The sequence below is a fragment of the Cokeromyces recurvatus genome, assembly GCF_025118155.1.
Source record: "Cokeromyces recurvatus strain NRRL 2243 chromosome Unknown BX663scaffold_3, whole genome shotgun sequence".
Taxonomy (NCBI): Eukaryota; Fungi; Mucoromycota; class Mucoromycetes; order Mucorales; family Mucoraceae; genus Cokeromyces; species Cokeromyces recurvatus.
The window spans coordinates 304,125-320,419 of record NW_026251389.1 but is presented as its reverse complement, the minus strand read 5'-3'; the positions used below and the strand labels follow the sequence as shown (position 1 = coordinate 320,419).

General features: G+C 28.5%; 6 protein-coding genes and 1 non-coding gene across 7 annotated transcripts; 4 read left to right on the top strand and 3 right to left on the bottom strand.

Annotated features, from left to right (window-relative positions):
- Nucleotides 1-50: 50 nt before the first annotated feature.
- BX663DRAFT_483137 (uncharacterized protein) lies at nucleotides 51-896 on the top strand (the record flags this gene model as incomplete). The annotated part of the gene is made up of 2 exons (XM_051524475.1): nucleotides 51-446; nucleotides 867-896. The coding sequence occupies 2 exons, from the start codon at nucleotides 51-53 to the stop codon at nucleotides 894-896; spliced, it is 426 nt and encodes a 141-aa protein (XP_051386373.1).
- Nucleotides 897-3,361: 2,465 nt separating this feature from the next.
- On the top strand, nucleotides 3,362-3,434 carry BX663DRAFT_t28. The gene has a single exon. It is a non-coding gene; the product is annotated as a tRNA-Lys (tRNA).
- Nucleotides 3,435-4,761: 1,327 nt separating this feature from the next.
- BX663DRAFT_558058 (uncharacterized protein) lies at nucleotides 4,762-5,295 on the bottom strand (the record flags this gene model as incomplete). Its single annotated transcript, XM_051531797.1, has 2 exons — nucleotides 5,180-5,295; nucleotides 4,762-4,965 (listed from the first exon to the last, which is right to left on the bottom strand). Exons 1-2 carry the CDS (start codon nucleotides 5,240-5,242, stop codon nucleotides 4,762-4,764), a joined length of 267 nt encoding a protein of 88 aa, XP_051386372.1. The 5' UTR covers nucleotides 5,243-5,295.
- A 2,343-nt stretch (nucleotides 5,296-7,638) lies between these two features.
- Nucleotides 7,639-8,604, top strand: BX663DRAFT_548574 (uncharacterized protein; the record flags this gene model as incomplete). The annotated part of the gene is made up of 3 exons (XM_051531089.1): nucleotides 7,639-7,666; nucleotides 7,726-7,973; nucleotides 8,095-8,604. 3 exons carry the CDS (start codon nucleotides 7,639-7,641, stop codon nucleotides 8,602-8,604), a joined length of 786 nt encoding a protein of 261 aa, XP_051386371.1.
- Nucleotides 8,605-8,749: 145 nt separating this feature from the next.
- BX663DRAFT_496244 (Di-sulfide bridge nucleocytoplasmic transport domain-containing protein) lies at nucleotides 8,750-9,904 on the bottom strand. Its single transcript, XM_051525746.1, has 3 exons — nucleotides 9,596-9,904; nucleotides 9,163-9,532; nucleotides 8,750-9,096 (listed from the first exon to the last, which is right to left on the bottom strand). Exons 1-3 carry the CDS (start codon nucleotides 9,848-9,850, stop codon nucleotides 8,873-8,875), a joined length of 849 nt encoding a protein of 282 aa, XP_051386370.1. The 5' UTR covers nucleotides 9,851-9,904; the 3' UTR covers nucleotides 8,750-8,872.
- Nucleotides 9,905-11,402: 1,498 nt separating this feature from the next.
- Nucleotides 11,403-14,150, top strand: BX663DRAFT_427304 (uncharacterized protein; the record flags this gene model as incomplete). The annotated part of the gene is made up of 8 exons (XM_051522607.1): nucleotides 11,403-11,534; nucleotides 11,671-12,010; nucleotides 12,101-12,249; nucleotides 12,342-12,560; nucleotides 12,637-12,864; nucleotides 12,972-13,167; nucleotides 13,234-13,355; nucleotides 13,443-14,150. The coding sequence occupies 8 exons, from the start codon at nucleotides 11,403-11,405 to the stop codon at nucleotides 14,148-14,150; spliced, it is 2,094 nt and encodes a 697-aa protein (XP_051386369.1).
- Nucleotides 14,151-14,670: 520 nt separating this feature from the next.
- Nucleotides 14,671-15,983, bottom strand: BX663DRAFT_496240 (voltage-dependent anion channel). Its single transcript, XM_051525745.1, has one exon. It carries the CDS (start codon nucleotides 15,954-15,956, stop codon nucleotides 14,820-14,822), a length of 1,137 nt encoding a protein of 378 aa, XP_051386368.1. The 5' UTR covers nucleotides 15,957-15,983; the 3' UTR covers nucleotides 14,671-14,819.
- Nucleotides 15,984-16,295: the final 312 nt, after the last annotated feature.

Sequence of the window (16,295 nt, the reverse complement as noted above, 5' to 3'; positions counted from 1 at the left end):
CGATAAAGTTTAGATTTATTGGGAAAAGCAACCATAGTTCAGCTATTATAATGATATTTTATATTTTACATGTTATTATTCATAACTTCCATTACATGGATAACATCTATAGACCAGTTGACTATTTCGAACCAAAATATTTGTATCAAAAATATATTTTCTCAACAATGGAAATAACATTTTTCTTTAACTTTCCTGTAACTATTTGTGGAATTGTTTTTATGAAGAAACTGTTTAACAATGGTTATGTCGATTTTTCATATCTAACGGCCTACATATGTTCTTCCTTAATGACACTTATGCATTATCGTATAGAAAGTCCAACATTATACACGCCATTAGTCAATTTCAGTATCACCGGTGAAGGCGTTTCTATATTCTTGTTTATCTGTATTACATTTATTATCAAGCAAAGACCCGAAAAGAAAAAGCATAAATTATTTATTGTAATATTCTTTACTGTAATAATGTCTATAATAATATTATTCAATATGGGTGTACAATATATGCTAATCTCTTTAGCATTATTTATACTAATTATCATAAAATTAACAGAAGGAATCATATATGAAGATTATGAAAGAATACCAATGTCAGAAACACATTAATAAAAATAAACTGTTCTTTTTTTTATTATTATTAAATTCCATTATGTATTATAAATTATATTATCTCTAGAGTTGCCCCCTCTCCCTTTTTTTTTTTCACTAATTTTAAATAGTTTTATTATACATACTATTTGAATGTCTATGTGATAGTTTAAATATAAAATTATAAAACATGAATAAAGCCATCAACGAGACTGAACAATAATAGGACTAAAAATAATTGATTTTATAATGGGTATATTTATATGAAAAATACAGGGGATATCTAAGGCTTATAGAAAAGTATAAATTATTATATCGTGATCTGACGTTAAATGAAATGAATAAATAATCAAAGCGAAAGCAATCATCAGCAGAGTTAATTATTATCTTTAGATTAATAATACCTGAACAAATAATAATATCAACGAAGGGTATTTCGACTTACATATATATATATATATATTACTATTACTATTATTATTATTATTATTTATTCATTATATTTCATAAATTTAAGGACGTTGTACATTTTATTAACAATATTAAATATAAACAAGTACTTTTCTAATACCTCTTCTCTGATAATCTTTGATATTCTTATAATATAAATAAGCATCAATTAAAGATTATAATAAATAAAATAACTGACTTTGGAACCCATTGTTAGTCAGTCGTCTAGGGACGTCATCCTATCACATTTTAGGATGTGTTTGCTTAGCTAGCTAGAGTAGAAGTTGTGTAGAGAAGTGGGGTTAGGCAATGGATGGGAGAATATGTAAACAAGTGTGAGCATTTAAACTACATCAGCTTGGTTATAAAAAGTCGCGTAGGCTACTTATTTGGATGAGCTAACATTGTTGGGTATAGCCACTCTGTAACATACTCCCCCATCTATTGCCTAACCCCACTTCTCTATGTTATAGAACAAGCTCTGGATATAATCATAAGTAATATTGTAATAGATGAATTACATAATACAGGATAAAATATAAGCCTGAATATGAAATAAAACTCTGTATATAACATCTTGTAAATAATATAAAACTTATTGACATCCAATTGTCTAGATGTATCAATTATAAGACATCGTATCATTTCTAAATATTTATTTTTATAACCTTGATAAAGGATCTAGGTCGTCTTTGATCCAATAAAATAAAACATAAAAGATATCAGGAACATATACTCAGATTAAACAATAAATTTTTTATTTAAAACTTAATCAGATCATTATAACACCCAATAGATAATCCATAGATCAGTCTCTTGAATCAACAAGACGTATATCCGAATACTAACACTGTTTCATGACTCATGTTATTTGACGGTTATTTTTATTTCTTTGATTCAGGATTCATTAATATAAATACAAGCAGTTGTTTAGACACAAAATAATCTTTAACTTCTTTCTTTAGCTTTCTTTTAACTTTCTTTATTTTATTGAATAAAAACAGTCTCAAACTATACTTCCTTTTGTTCCCTTTCTCTCTTTTTATTTTGTCTTTTATTTTTATTTACATTCCATCACAATCATTATTTCGTAGAGTTAGTATTTATTATAACATTATTTTTCTCATCACAAGAATATCTTATAAACTGAAATCAAATAATATTGTATGCATAAAGTGTATAACTAATAACTATAATATCATTCGGTTCTTCATGACTCTGATTTGTACATTATAAGATATTATGTAATACATCATTATATACACAACACATTTCGCGACTGCTAAAAATTTAGAATTGCATTTTGACAATCATCACATTGTGTAGGAAAATGGTACCTTGCTTTTAATTATTTTGAAAATTGGTTCCAGTTTGATAGAATAGTTAATTACGATTATAACAGCTGCAGATATTAAGAAATATACCGCCATCTTCTCAAATTTTATAATAAAGGTTAAAGAGCTTTGTTTTGACAGCAAAAAGTTAAAGAAAGAGAAAAAACAAAAGACAAGTCTGTGAAAACTTCGCGTAGTTTTTTTATTAAGAAAAATAATACAAAAATTGTACAAGGAAAAATTATGTGAAAAAGTAAAGGGTTATTTATATGTTTTTGCAAGGTAAGTGATATTAATAGAACTATGATTTGGATAAGCAAATATTGCTATAATAAAGCATTAGTCATAAATATTTTCTCCGAATAATTCTGCCTACAATAAAATCTATTTTTATTCTTTTCTGCCTGAGCTGTCGCTGTTACTAAAAATATTAAATTATTATTTCTGGGGTAAGCGACGCGTCAATATTAATTCACAGTGAATATGTCAGCTATAACAATACCAATTATTTATATGCTACTATTATTATTATCCTATAAGATATTATTACATAACAATATTTATCTTTATAGCTATCTATATATAATATGTATGACTTATAAATAATTATGTAATTGAATATAACAGTCATAATCCTATTGAATTATTATTATTACATAATATAATGTATATAATTATTTTTAATGCTCGAATACTCAAACAATGACTATTATCAAAACTGAGAGTAGAATGAATATTATGCTGTGAAGCGCGATATATTAGTTTAATTTGAATAACCTCTTTATTATGTAATAAATGATGGTTTATTTCTATTAACTTAATTATAAAGGCTACTACAATCACAACAAGCTTGTTTTTATAAACTTCACCTTTTTCCTTGTAGTTATTATTTTTATTTGAATTACAGTGACCAATATGATTGGTCAATTTTAAACTCCGGTATTCATTTACTCTATTATTTAGCAGCTGAATCCAAAAATCAACAAAGCCTAGCTAGCTCAATCGGTAGAGCGTGAGACTCTTAATCTCAAGGTTGGGGGTTCGACCCCCCCGTTGGGCTTTACTTTTGCTTTTTCTCCTCGAAGAAGCTTTTTTTTTGGTACAAGAGCGTTTGATAAATAGATGATTGTATTTTTTAGTAATGTGTCTTGGTATAGCAAAATAGTTCAGATATAATAATACAAGTATAATGTAAAATAAGAAGAGCAACACGTCTTCTTTCTTTTCTTATTTCATAATGATAAAGAACAGAGATAGTTCACCTTTATCTCTATCAGAGCCAACACATGTTTTAAACATTAATTCTGTCTACAAGATCAGCCTCTTCTCTTTTATTTATTTTATCAAGTTTTCTTTGTAATTGAATTATTAATATTCAGTTGATGGCTACATTACTTTCCCTCTAACAAAACAAAATTAGTATATACATATATGTATGTATGTATGTATATGTATCTATTACTTTAATAAACTCATTTATCTCATTATTTCAGTGTGCAGAGGATTAAAACACAAAATAGATTCTTTCGTTAATCTAAGATATACATATATAACATTAATTAGTTGATTTTCCTTTTATAACCATCATAAAAGCTGATTATTTATGATATAGAATACAGTAGAAGAATAAACATTCTTATATACAAATAAATGGATTCTTCAAGGTAATAATGAGCATATTTTACAAACAAAATTAAATATTAAAAGCATTGATAACCCGTTTATATTTTAATATAAATACACTATAGTAGTATTAGAAATAAGGATCTTTTACTATGATAAAAAAAATTATAAATAGTTTCCTAATATTCATTCGATTTGTATTAAATGACTTCCCTTCCTTTATTTTATTTTATTTTTTTTTATAATAATAAGTAGTGCAACAGGTTGCAAAACTTTATCATGTACATAAAGTCTTGAGTGAGCTTTGTTTCTTAGATAAAAAACAGGTTAAATTATGAACTCTAAAAAAAAAAAATCTATAAATTAAATATCCATTATCATAAAATGAAATAAGAATTATGTTTAACTTGCTTAAATAATTAAATCTTGATAACTATTAAATTGGAATAAACTTTCTATAAACTTTTTTTTTTTTGGTTTATAATCAGGATTAAGGGTAAACCTATCATTTATCATTATTCTATCTATAAGTTTAAAATATTACTAAGAGATTTTAAGTTAAGGACGCTTTTTTTTTTCTATTAAAATTTGTATTGGATCTTAAAGATGGGAGAGGAGTAGGAAAGAAGTTCTATTCTAAATGATTCAAATAAGATGCCTACCTTTTTTGGACGGAATTCAGATAGAAAAAAAAAATCAGCTTTCAGAAGAATAGAGTTATAGTGTTTAGACATCTTACCTGTAAATAACTAATCTAAAGCCTTCTAGAAGGCAATCGTGCTTGCTGTGGCAATTATATTACTCTTCTTCTTTGGTTTTAAAATTAGCCATATTCCTTCTACTGACCAGATAACTTCTGAGATCATCATCATCATATTGCGAGCTGCATTTGCATCTCTTTGCCACACTTTGTGACATACTTTACAGGTCAATACATCTCCATCCTTGGAATTAGATGTGTTGACAAGCTTTCAAACTGAGCAAAAGATAAAGATTACATTTTTTTTTAAGATATCATGAGGTAGAATTCTGCTTGTATCTAGCAAAACGTAATAATTTACAAAGAACTTTGCTTTAATGACAATATGCCTAATATGGATACATGGTGCTATTATTATTATTATTATTATTTTTGGTTTCATGTATGGGATAATTCTTCCTGATACAATTATCGTATAGTACCTTTCTTGTAAAGGCCTCATAATTATCACCAAGGTATTTGTAAATTACTTTAACTTTTGGCATTATATTAAAAGGGAGATAAAGAAAATTTTGCAGAGGAGTGGTTATATCTGTTCTATATATCTTACAATGGGAAATTAATAGTTCTATTACTCGTCTTTTTGCTTGTTCCAACTGTATACAAAGAGAGTTTAGAGAACCAACTACAAGTGCATATATATCTTGTTTTAACAATTACCTTGTGTCTGCAGTAGAAGAAAACCTATAACTTGCATTTATAATAATTTCTAGGATTATACTTCCCCTCTGATTTATTATAATCAATGCAAACGATTCTTATTAATTATTAATTTTTTCAAATGAGTTCTTGCAAGTTTCTTAGTATACAAATATTACCACTACTTTCATCACTCACTTCTTAGCCTTTTCATAATTCAAAAAAAAAAAGTTTGTTCCCTTCTCAAAATAGTTACTCTATGCATTATTATACGTGTAGAGGGGGGGAAAGAAAAAACGTTGAATATAATCAATATAATCAAAATAATTCATATATTTAGAATAAGTATGTGCGTGTGTGTGTGTGGGGGGGAAATTAAAATGATATACCAATTAATTGTTCACGATCCCGTTCATTGCTGATAGTACATTAACATAATAAACTTCTCATAGTGTATATAATCGATCTTTGTATAGTCTCGACCATAAAATAGTATTGATGAACTGATATCAACAGGGAGCAAATGATGTTTTATTTGGCAATAGTGTCAAGTTTGACAGGATGCTTTCTAGATTTTTACATTTGATAAAAAAGAGTAGAATTCAATAGTAAATCATGATTTCATGTATTGAAGACTTTTCCATAGAAGTGGTTATACGAGTGTTCAGGCCTAGCTTTCATTGATACTGGGCAGAACACAGTTTTAAATCGCTGCTATTGGAATTGACAAGGACTAGCATCAAATAAGACGTTGCACTACAGATGAATACTACCACCATTTAACTTGTTCAACAATTCATATCAAAAGACTGAAAAAGAAAAAAAAAGGCATACAGCGATTAAATCTGTAATATCTTCTGCAAAAAAAAAAAAAAAGTCAAGAGGTGCCCCATATCTTCAGTATACCAATTACAAGATGTCTAATCTCGACGTATTGCTTTCTCTTTTTATGAATATCACACTGCCATCAACAAACGTAGTCTATATTAAGGCAGACAACAAATTCTTAAAATCATGGTAGACATGTTATTGCATGGTACATCCAAAATATAATAGAAATCGAAGAAGCAAGAAGAAGAGAAAGAAAAAAAAATGAAAAAAGAAGAATATTAAAAGCCCCCCAAAAAAAAGAAACGAAAAAAGCAAGCGTAGACAGCATTAGCATCGAAAGTAAGTTGAGAATTGTAGACCTATGTATTCATTTCTAATTTTTTAAGTACTTTATAGGATGAACAGGTAAGTTTACAAATGAAGACAAGTAGGAAGTTCCTCTGGTTGTTTTTTGGTAACAATATGTTTCAAAAGGATACAGTTAAACTGAAGAGATTATATTGTGGTCGATGCATGAAAAAAGAAAAAGGAAAAGTTACTGGGGATCTTCTGATCATACCAATCGATGAATTTAACACATAAAAGGTTTATAGTCAATGTATCACCTGCACTCTTCAACCAAAAATGTATATCAAAGATTAAAGTGTACTTGTCTCGTTTACAAAATGCAGTATACTTTGTCAACGAGACATCAATGCCGCCAAAAAAAAAAAATACCAATGGTGAAAATCTCTCCATCCTTCTGGAAAGCCAATAGCAGGCCAAAAGCTTACAGCAAAAAAATTAAACATATAGCTCACAATCGCTGTAGCAAACACGGTTGTCTTCTAGAAGGCTTTAGATTAGTTATTTACAGGTAAGATGTCTAAACACTATAACTCTATTCTTCTGAAAGCTGATTTTTTTTTTCTATCTGAATTCCGTCCAAAAAAGGTAAGCATCTTATTTGAATTTAAATTTTACTTGGTCCATCATCGTCTTAATTCAAAATAAAAAAATAAAATAAAACGTGTGCGAATAATTTCCATTACACATGACCAGCAAATAGCATCTAAGGTTGCACTAGATAAAGAAGATATTAATAAGATAGGGTAACATCCGGCTTATTAAAATTCATCATTGGAAGATTTTATTTTATTTTATTTTTTTGTTTTTAAAGAAAGATAATAGTAAAGGATCCTTTACCTTACTTGAGAATATATTATTTTCTCGTGACTTTTATTTATAAAAGAGAATGCAAAATATCGATATAGTCTCTCACATGAACACTCTTAAAAGAAGAAGATTACTTAATATAGAAGGATTATTATATTTTATATCCAGCAGCAAAATAGATACATATAAAGGGATATCCCTTTTTATTTTTTCTTCTTTTTCCTTCTTTTTGTAAATAAATATATAAGTAGTTAACATGTTATTTGAAACAACATATCCTTTTGGTAATACATACTTTTATATGTCATAATATAGAATCTAAACTTGCTTTTTTATTTTAAAGATACCAATAATAAGTTTATTACAAAAGAGAATACAACAACTACTATCATGAAACAATATTATGATAGTGAAGATGATGAAGAAACATTAGCAACAGCTATTGATGATTTATCAAGCCTTATTTTATACCCTTCTCATTCAACGACTCATATTGAATTATTTCAAGATCAAATGCAGGATCCAACAAACCTTCGTATATCTCAATGTCAAAATACATATTTTATGGATGGAGGTGTTCGATTTATTTCGGTAATAATAAGGATTGAAGGAGAAAGAGAGAGATAGAGAGTGAGAGATAGAGAGTGTGTGTGTGTGTGAGAGAGAGAGAGAGAGAGAGAGACAATGATGATGCTCATATAATATTATACAGTTACCTACATTAGGTACAAGTAATACTAAGGCAACTACACCTATTTCTCGTATCTTTGAAGAATGGTTAGCAAATAAATTATACAGTCATCCTAATAAGACAGTAAATTTGAATAGTAATACGATGATGATGACGACGATAGAGGATGAAAGTAGTAGTTTTATGATAAATGATCATTTACCTATATTAGAAGATAATATTGAATTAATATCCGAAGACATTATCAATATGTTTAAATCAAGAAAAAGACTCTTGAAGGGATTATCTAATATTCTTATCAAGGTTAGGACAGGCCATGTTTATAGCTATCATCAATTAGAGAATGGCCAACCTATTATTACTGAAGACATGGAAGACTTTTTTCAACAATTTCCATTATTTGTAGAAATTTTAATTTATGCTACTCAATCAGAACAGAATCATAATGAAATCAACTTATTATTAATTACTGAGAATACAACTTTAACTTCAAATTTACCTTATAAAATTATGGAAAATATTCAATTATAATCCAAAAAAAAAAATACCAATTGTATATTATAGCATCATTTGTAAATAAATAAAAGAAATTAACAGAAAAAAAAAAATTGCATGACTACTAAAATTTAAAGTTTACTTTTTTTCCTATCCATGTTACAATAATGCTTAGTTTCTTTTGCTTATTAAACCACCATTGGTAAGAGACCAAATAATTCCAAATCCAAAGACAATACTATATATCTATTTTTTTTTTTTTAAAATAAGAAAAAAATAAGCAAATCATTTTAATCTACTATTTTTATCTTCTTCTTACCATTGTCTTTAAGGTTAAAGTATTCAAAAATCCATTTACCATTTCTGCTAAAGTTTCCGCCAATACTTTCGATTTACTTACTGCTAACGGTCGCATCATACAACGTTCCCATTCTCTACATAAATCTTGAATAGCTGGTAATCGAGTATTAGGTGAACATCGATTTAATTCATATTGTTGTTGACAATATAACTGATCACCAAATAAATCTATAACAAATTTCTTCATTCAATATTGAATTTAATCTATAATTGAATTCCTCTTCTTTTTCTTACCTGATTCATAAGTAGCTATCTTATCTTTTATATCATAGTGTATATTTCTAATAAGGTGAATAATAATATAAAGTGCTCCCATAAATAAAATAGACGTATAAAATAGTTTAAATAGTCCATTAATATAATAGATTACGCTATGGCTATGATTGATATGTTCATCGGTAGAAGGTGCTGCATTATATATAAATACTTGTGAAGGAGAAGTTGCTACTGGACTTTTTAACTTTTCATCGGTTGGTGTGGGTAAGGATGCTATTGCATTTGGTATTTCAAACTGATCAACAGACTGCTTTATTTCTAATCGATCTTTACTATCATTTACTTTTAATGAATTATCTTTTGGTAATAGTTGTAAACTTTTTGACATCTATCAATTATAATTAATCAGTTTGTATAGGCATATATTGTATTGTTTATCGTCATTTCATACTTTTGTTTGTTTGTCTTCTTGTTCTTGTATTCGTTCAGTTTCTTTATCATTCAACGTCACTTCATTAAGTAAATTACATACTGTATTAGTTGTCGAACTCAGTTTTGTATAATTATTTCCAAAAAGAGACTGGGGAATATGAAAGGTGCCTGAAGGTGGTAATGTATATACTGTCTGTAATTTTTCATTTAATGAAGGAAAAGAGAGAGGTTCTGTATATTCGAATTCCATTTCATCTGTATATTGATAATCCATTTTGATTATTTGAATTTTTTGTCTAAATTGAAGTGAATTTTAGAAGGAAAAAAAAAAGGAAAAAAAAAAAGAGAGAGAGAGACAGAGAGAGAGAGACAGAGCTACAGTCACGACTTGCTAATAGCCAATGAATCGTTTTTCTGATGTGGATTGAAAATAAATAAATAAAAATTGTGACAAAGTATTAAAGCTCTAACATGGTGTCAAAATAGACTTGATTTGTACTATGTAAAAGAGGAGAACAGAACCCATCAACTTATTATATTAAACCTTATTTACCAGTGTAAAATGACTATATAAATATCTTGATTTTTTTTTTTTTAACATTTCCTATCGTGCTCAATAATGTGACTCATGTAGTTCAAATTCTTTCAGGATATTCATTATCATTTTAACAGCATTCATATAATCAAGTTCCCTAACTATACCGCGACTCGGGATATTAGCAGCTTTATTGAGGAAAGTCTTTATTACAATCATTACACATTCAAAGAGGTTTAAGCCTGTCAATAGTGTATTAAATACATTGAATCTATTTCCAACATTGACAGTAAACACACTACATGACAATTTATTTACTACAAGATCCAGCAATAATTAGCTAAAACTGACTATCTACTTCTTACCAATAACAATAGACAGATGCTATCTTCAACTATGATTCCAATATCTTTACGTATTATTAGATATGGACTATAATAACATTGTTGCAAATAAAATAGATAGTCTTGAATTCGTTTAGAAAACAGACTAATAATTGGTAAATGATTAAGCTTTGTACATATTATCTTACGAGTCCTTCATGACGTTATCTTTAAGTGTATTGAATAAAAAAAAAAGTCTATTTTCATCTTATTATTCCTTGATTCATAAGCAATTTGTGCTGCTATGTAGCTGACCATTTATTTTTATTGCTTACGACATAAGAACACTTGGGTAGTAATAGTACCATTTTTAACTAGGAGGAATTTATAATCTTTATTATAGCATAGCCCATTTCATAACGCTATTTATATAAAACGATATCTATAGAAAAAAGGCGCAATGGTCCATAGACTACTAATATATAATCAATATAGCCTATTTATTACTTACCTTTCACTATCTGACAGTAAGCCTTCTTTTGACCTTTTAAACAATGAAACCCGTTTTATTCATTTATTTAAACAGCAATTGGCTTTACTTTGATCATCATTATCTTACTTATAACCCAATCCTGTACACACAAGCGACTCTAATTTATTGTAAATTGTCTTTGATTCTAAGTATGATCGACTTGTTTCCATAAAAAAAAAAGCCCAAAGGCTATTGTGAGTATAATGGTTCTACATGATTATATAATAGCTTCATTCAAGTTCTTTCTGACTTTAAATAGCTTTTTCTCTCTCTTTTAGCAACTGACTAGTGCTACCTATCAATTATTTGGTCTAGTAAATTAAAATTTATTATTGCAAACAAGTGCGGCATTTGAAGTAGTCTGACTGCTTTTTCACTGTACTCTTTATATATTCCAACTGTGTCTTTTTAATACAGCTTTTCTTTATTTACTTAAATGTCTGGAATTGAAGTTGTTTATACAATACATAAGTTTGAAGCTGAAAATCCAGATGAGATCTCGATCAATGTTGGAGAGAAAGTAATCGTGCTCGAAAGAGATGAAGGTTTTAATGATGGTTGGTGGCAGGTGAAATGACAGTTCCTTTTTATTATTATTATTATTATTATTGAAATTAGAATAACAAAAAAAAAAAAATAACTTATCCATTCTTCTTTATTCATATATATATATATATATTTTATATATATTTATACATATAAAGGGAAAAAATGAAAGAGGTGAAATCGGTCTTTTCCCAATCACATATACAACAAATCAACTTCCAATAATAACTTCGCCTATTGCATTAGAAAATAAAATCGATTCACTCGAAAGCACCATTTCTAAAATGAAACCACCTATACAGCAAAAGAATTCAACACAGCATTCCTCTTTGATTTCAGCAGTTTCCATGTCCTCTAAAAACGTCCATTCAATCATTAGTAAATCTTTAGAGAATCCTTTGCTAAGTAATAAACCAATTGAAGACTGGAGTTCAGAAGAAGTTGCAATATGGCTAATTCATATCGGATTTGACAAGGAACTTGCAGAGAACTTTAAAAGTTAGATAACATTTTATTCATAACTCTTCTCTCCCTTTCCCCCTCCTTTTTTTTTCCTGATATTTATATTCTTTCTTTCTTTATTATTAGATCAAGAAATTAGCGGGGATATTTTATTAGAGTTGACTCTAGACTCTTTAAAAGAACTTCAAATAGCGACATTTGGTAAAAGGTTCAAGATTCATAATGCTATTAATGCTTTACGGCAAGAAGCAAACACAAGGAATAATAATAAACGAGTAAAGTATTCCTTGAAAACTTTATTCATAAATAACTTAAATTATTTCTCATTTATAAATAGCGTAGTACTATGGCCATCAACAATTCACAGTCAGATATCGTCTATAAGCAACAACAAGAATTCCTTGAGGATGATCTTGTATCTAATTATAGTACAATCATTCGAAATTCACAGTTAAAGAATAGACATTCTTCTTATATTCAACAACGTAACAGCTCATCTGATATACATGCGAATAGAACATCAACTTTACAAAATAATTCTTCTTCATCTGTTGAAAGGAAACGTAACACAATAAATAATATAGAGGTAATTAAAGAAGCTTTATTACCGTTCTTTATGAGTAATAATTTTTTTTTTTTTTTTTTTTTTAAAAAAAAATTAGCAAGCAAATCGATACAATTTCATACAATCGCCATCTACTATGAATCAATTACAAAATGTCTTATCTATTCATTCCCCAGCTACAAGACAATCCGAAGAAGTAGCTTCATATTCTGATATACCGGATATGGAAGGATGGCTTTATAAGCAAGGAGATAAATATAAAAACTGGAATAAGCGATGGTTTGTTCTTAAAGCATATAATCTATACTATTTTAAGAATCCAAAGGTAAAGTAAGAATAGTACCTATATAATTATTATAAATTAATATATTCATATTCATATGCATATACATATACATATACACATACATATACATATACATATTTAAATAGTCTCCTCATATCAGAGGCATCATTAATTTGAAAGGATATAGAATTGAATCAGATGAAAATATTCATGCTGGAAAATATTGCTTTATGGCATATCATGAAAAGGAACGCACATTTTATTTTTATACTGACTCTGAGAAATCAATGAAAGCATGGATGAAAGCATTAATGAAGGCGACTATTACAAGAAACTATACATGTATGTTTATTTTATTTTATTTTATTTTATTTTATTTTTGTCTAATCAATTTATCTCTTCTAATAGCACCTGTCATGTCTTCAAATACAATTTCAACTGTATCATTAGAAATGGCCCGAAAAATGCGTCCACGTCCACCTTCAACTCTTTTTCAGGAACAAAATAATGTTTTCCAGCAATTTAGTGCAGTCACTAAAGACAATCATGATCAACAGAGATTGTTTAATCATCATTTTTCTTTATTATCCTTAGATAAAGAAAATGAACAGAGAGAGGAGGAGGAAATGAAGATGATGATGATGAAAACAGCAGATGGTGCTCGAACTTCATCTATCCTAAGTACAAATAGTAACCTATTACATTATCCTCAGCAACCCAAGTCTATTACTACTTTGCTTTCATCCGATCATACGTCATCAGACAATTATTCAATTGAAAGTAGTGTTTACAACAGTCGACTTAAAGATTCAGGGTTTAATAGTATCCATGGGAATAGTCGAAGACGATCTCTAGCTGAAGGAAGTAGTAGCAGTCAAAGCTCTTTAAGCTACAAAAATAAGTTTATAAAGACTCCAAAACCAACTAATAATACCACATATTGTTACCCTAATGAAGAAGATGAAGACTTGATTGATCCAGAACATATGACTATCATAGAATCCAATAGACACCTTTTGCAAAAGAAAGAAGATGACCTGTCCGATCACAGTAAACGATATATTCAGTGGATCAATAAATATATTCAAAGGAATAATAAAAAGATTCATCATTTATCAGAATTAAGTACAGGCGATATACTTTTAGATTTTCTAGAGCAATTAACTCAAAAAGAAATTGAAAGACACATGGCCATGCCAGGGAGATCAGCTAATGATAAGAAAATGGATCTTATTATTGCTGCATTCAAATTTATGACCTTGGAAGGTGTTGAATTAGATGGAGTGTGTACTATTCGAGGTAAGTTTAATTATCATCATTATTAAGAAAAGACCATCCATTTTAAACCTCCTTTTCTTCTTCTTCTTCTTAAAAAAAAAAAAAAAGATGTATTGAATGAAAATGAAGCAAAGATTATTCAGTTACTTGATGCAATTGAATACTGGTCAAAACTTCATTTAACAAACAATAAAACAAGTGATAAAAAGACGGCAAGTAGAGGTACATTTGGTGAAGAAGATCGAGTCAGGTTGAAAGAGTTACAAGATAATTAAGCAACTTTACTACTAGTATTATTATTTTATCTTTATTTTTTTTGTTATGTATTCCTTATTCTTTATATTCATACTTACTTTATACTTTTATTACTATAACTATCTTTAATTTAAAAATCATGCTATTTACTACCATTATTATTATTATTACCAAATATGTTCAAATAAATTTAGCCCTTCTTTGTATAGCTTAATAAATTGATAACAAAAAAAGTAAATATGTGTATGTAATATATTACAGCTGAGATTTATTATGATTCTATATATGTTTTATACATGAATATACAAAGGCTAGTAGTAGTAGTAGTAGTAGTAGTAATAGTAGTAGTAGTAGTAGTAGTAATAGTAGTAGTAGTAATAGTAATAGTAGTGGTAGAGGTAGTAATGGTAGTAGCAGTAGTAGCAGTAGTTGTCGTTGTCGTGATATTATTATTATTTCTATTATTTTGAATTTGTCACAGGTGGAGGAGCATTAAATGCCGCACCTGTGATTACACCTTCTATGGTTTTAAAAGTAACGGTAAGCCAGATAAGTACGAGAGCACATGTTAAGATGGAGGCAAGGACTAAGAAGAATCGAGAATCCAAGATGGTACCGATACTTAAGGTACCCGTTGTAAAGACACCTAAAGGGAAAGTTAAAGCCCACCAACCCATATTGAATGGGATCCTTTGTCTTGATGTATAAGTAACAGAGACGATGGCCATGATAAAGAACCAGACAGCCAAACCCCATAAAAAGAAGGAGAGAATGAAACCTACGCCAAATGCCACCGTTCCAAGTCCCTCCACATAATGATCTGCAAATATTTTCTTACCAGCGAGTCCTAATTGAATCATACCATAACAACCTTGTCCTAAGGGGCCTAAAGGTAAAAAAGTACTAATGATGGCTTCCCTTGGTGGTAAACTATGTATCGTGATACGGCAGAAATAAATCACAATGATGATTAATGCTAAAAGGATTCCCATACCCATTTCCATGTAGGACATCATCAACACTACAAGACCACGAGTTTCATCAAGGTGTTGTGCAAGTAAGCCTCCAGAGGCAGAATTGACTACAGTAGGAATAACGGGGAGCAAGAGAGTACCATTCAAGGTCTTTAATTGATGATCATGATGTACGACAATAAAGAAGGGTACAATAAATGCACTACAGATAGATAGAGCAAAATCAATACACCACAACACAAAGGCCAAATTTCTTCCCCAAGGATAATCATCAATAAGGACAAGGATAGTAAAATTAACGATCGTCGTTAAACCCATCGGCAGTGTACCAACAAATAGACTCTGTGACGAATGTTTTAACATACGTTTTAAAAGATGAGGATAAAATATATATCTTGCCAATGTCATTAAAATAAATATACAAAATAGTACAACATTGTATACAAAAAGGACAACAGCAATTGTATGTAAACCATGGAATTGATAAGGGAAACTTTTTAACAGGATTGACAAAATACCTGTTCCCATATTCACACTAAACCATGCAGGTGTGAAATTTTGTATTATCTCCGGGAAACTTTTCCTTTTACTTTTCTTTTCTTCCATACTTTCGTCTGTTTTCATATTGACGTCTATCAAGAAGAAAAAAAAAAAAAAAAAAAAGAAAACAAAAAAAATCTAGCAATAAAAAAAAAAAAATATAATCAAAATAAGTAACAAATAAATAGCAATTGTTTCAGAATATTGACAGCAGTGTATTTTACTCATATCTTTAAGCCCTTTTTTTTTTTTTTTTTGTTTCAATTAATAGAAAATTTTTTTTCTCTTGCTGCATTTAAAGTAAAAATTATAAATTAAACTTTTGAAACCAAAGTGAAAACAAACAAACAAGCAAAAAAAAAAAAAAAAAAAAAAAAAAAAAAAAAAAAAAAATTGTTTACATAATAAAAGAGGGCAGACAAT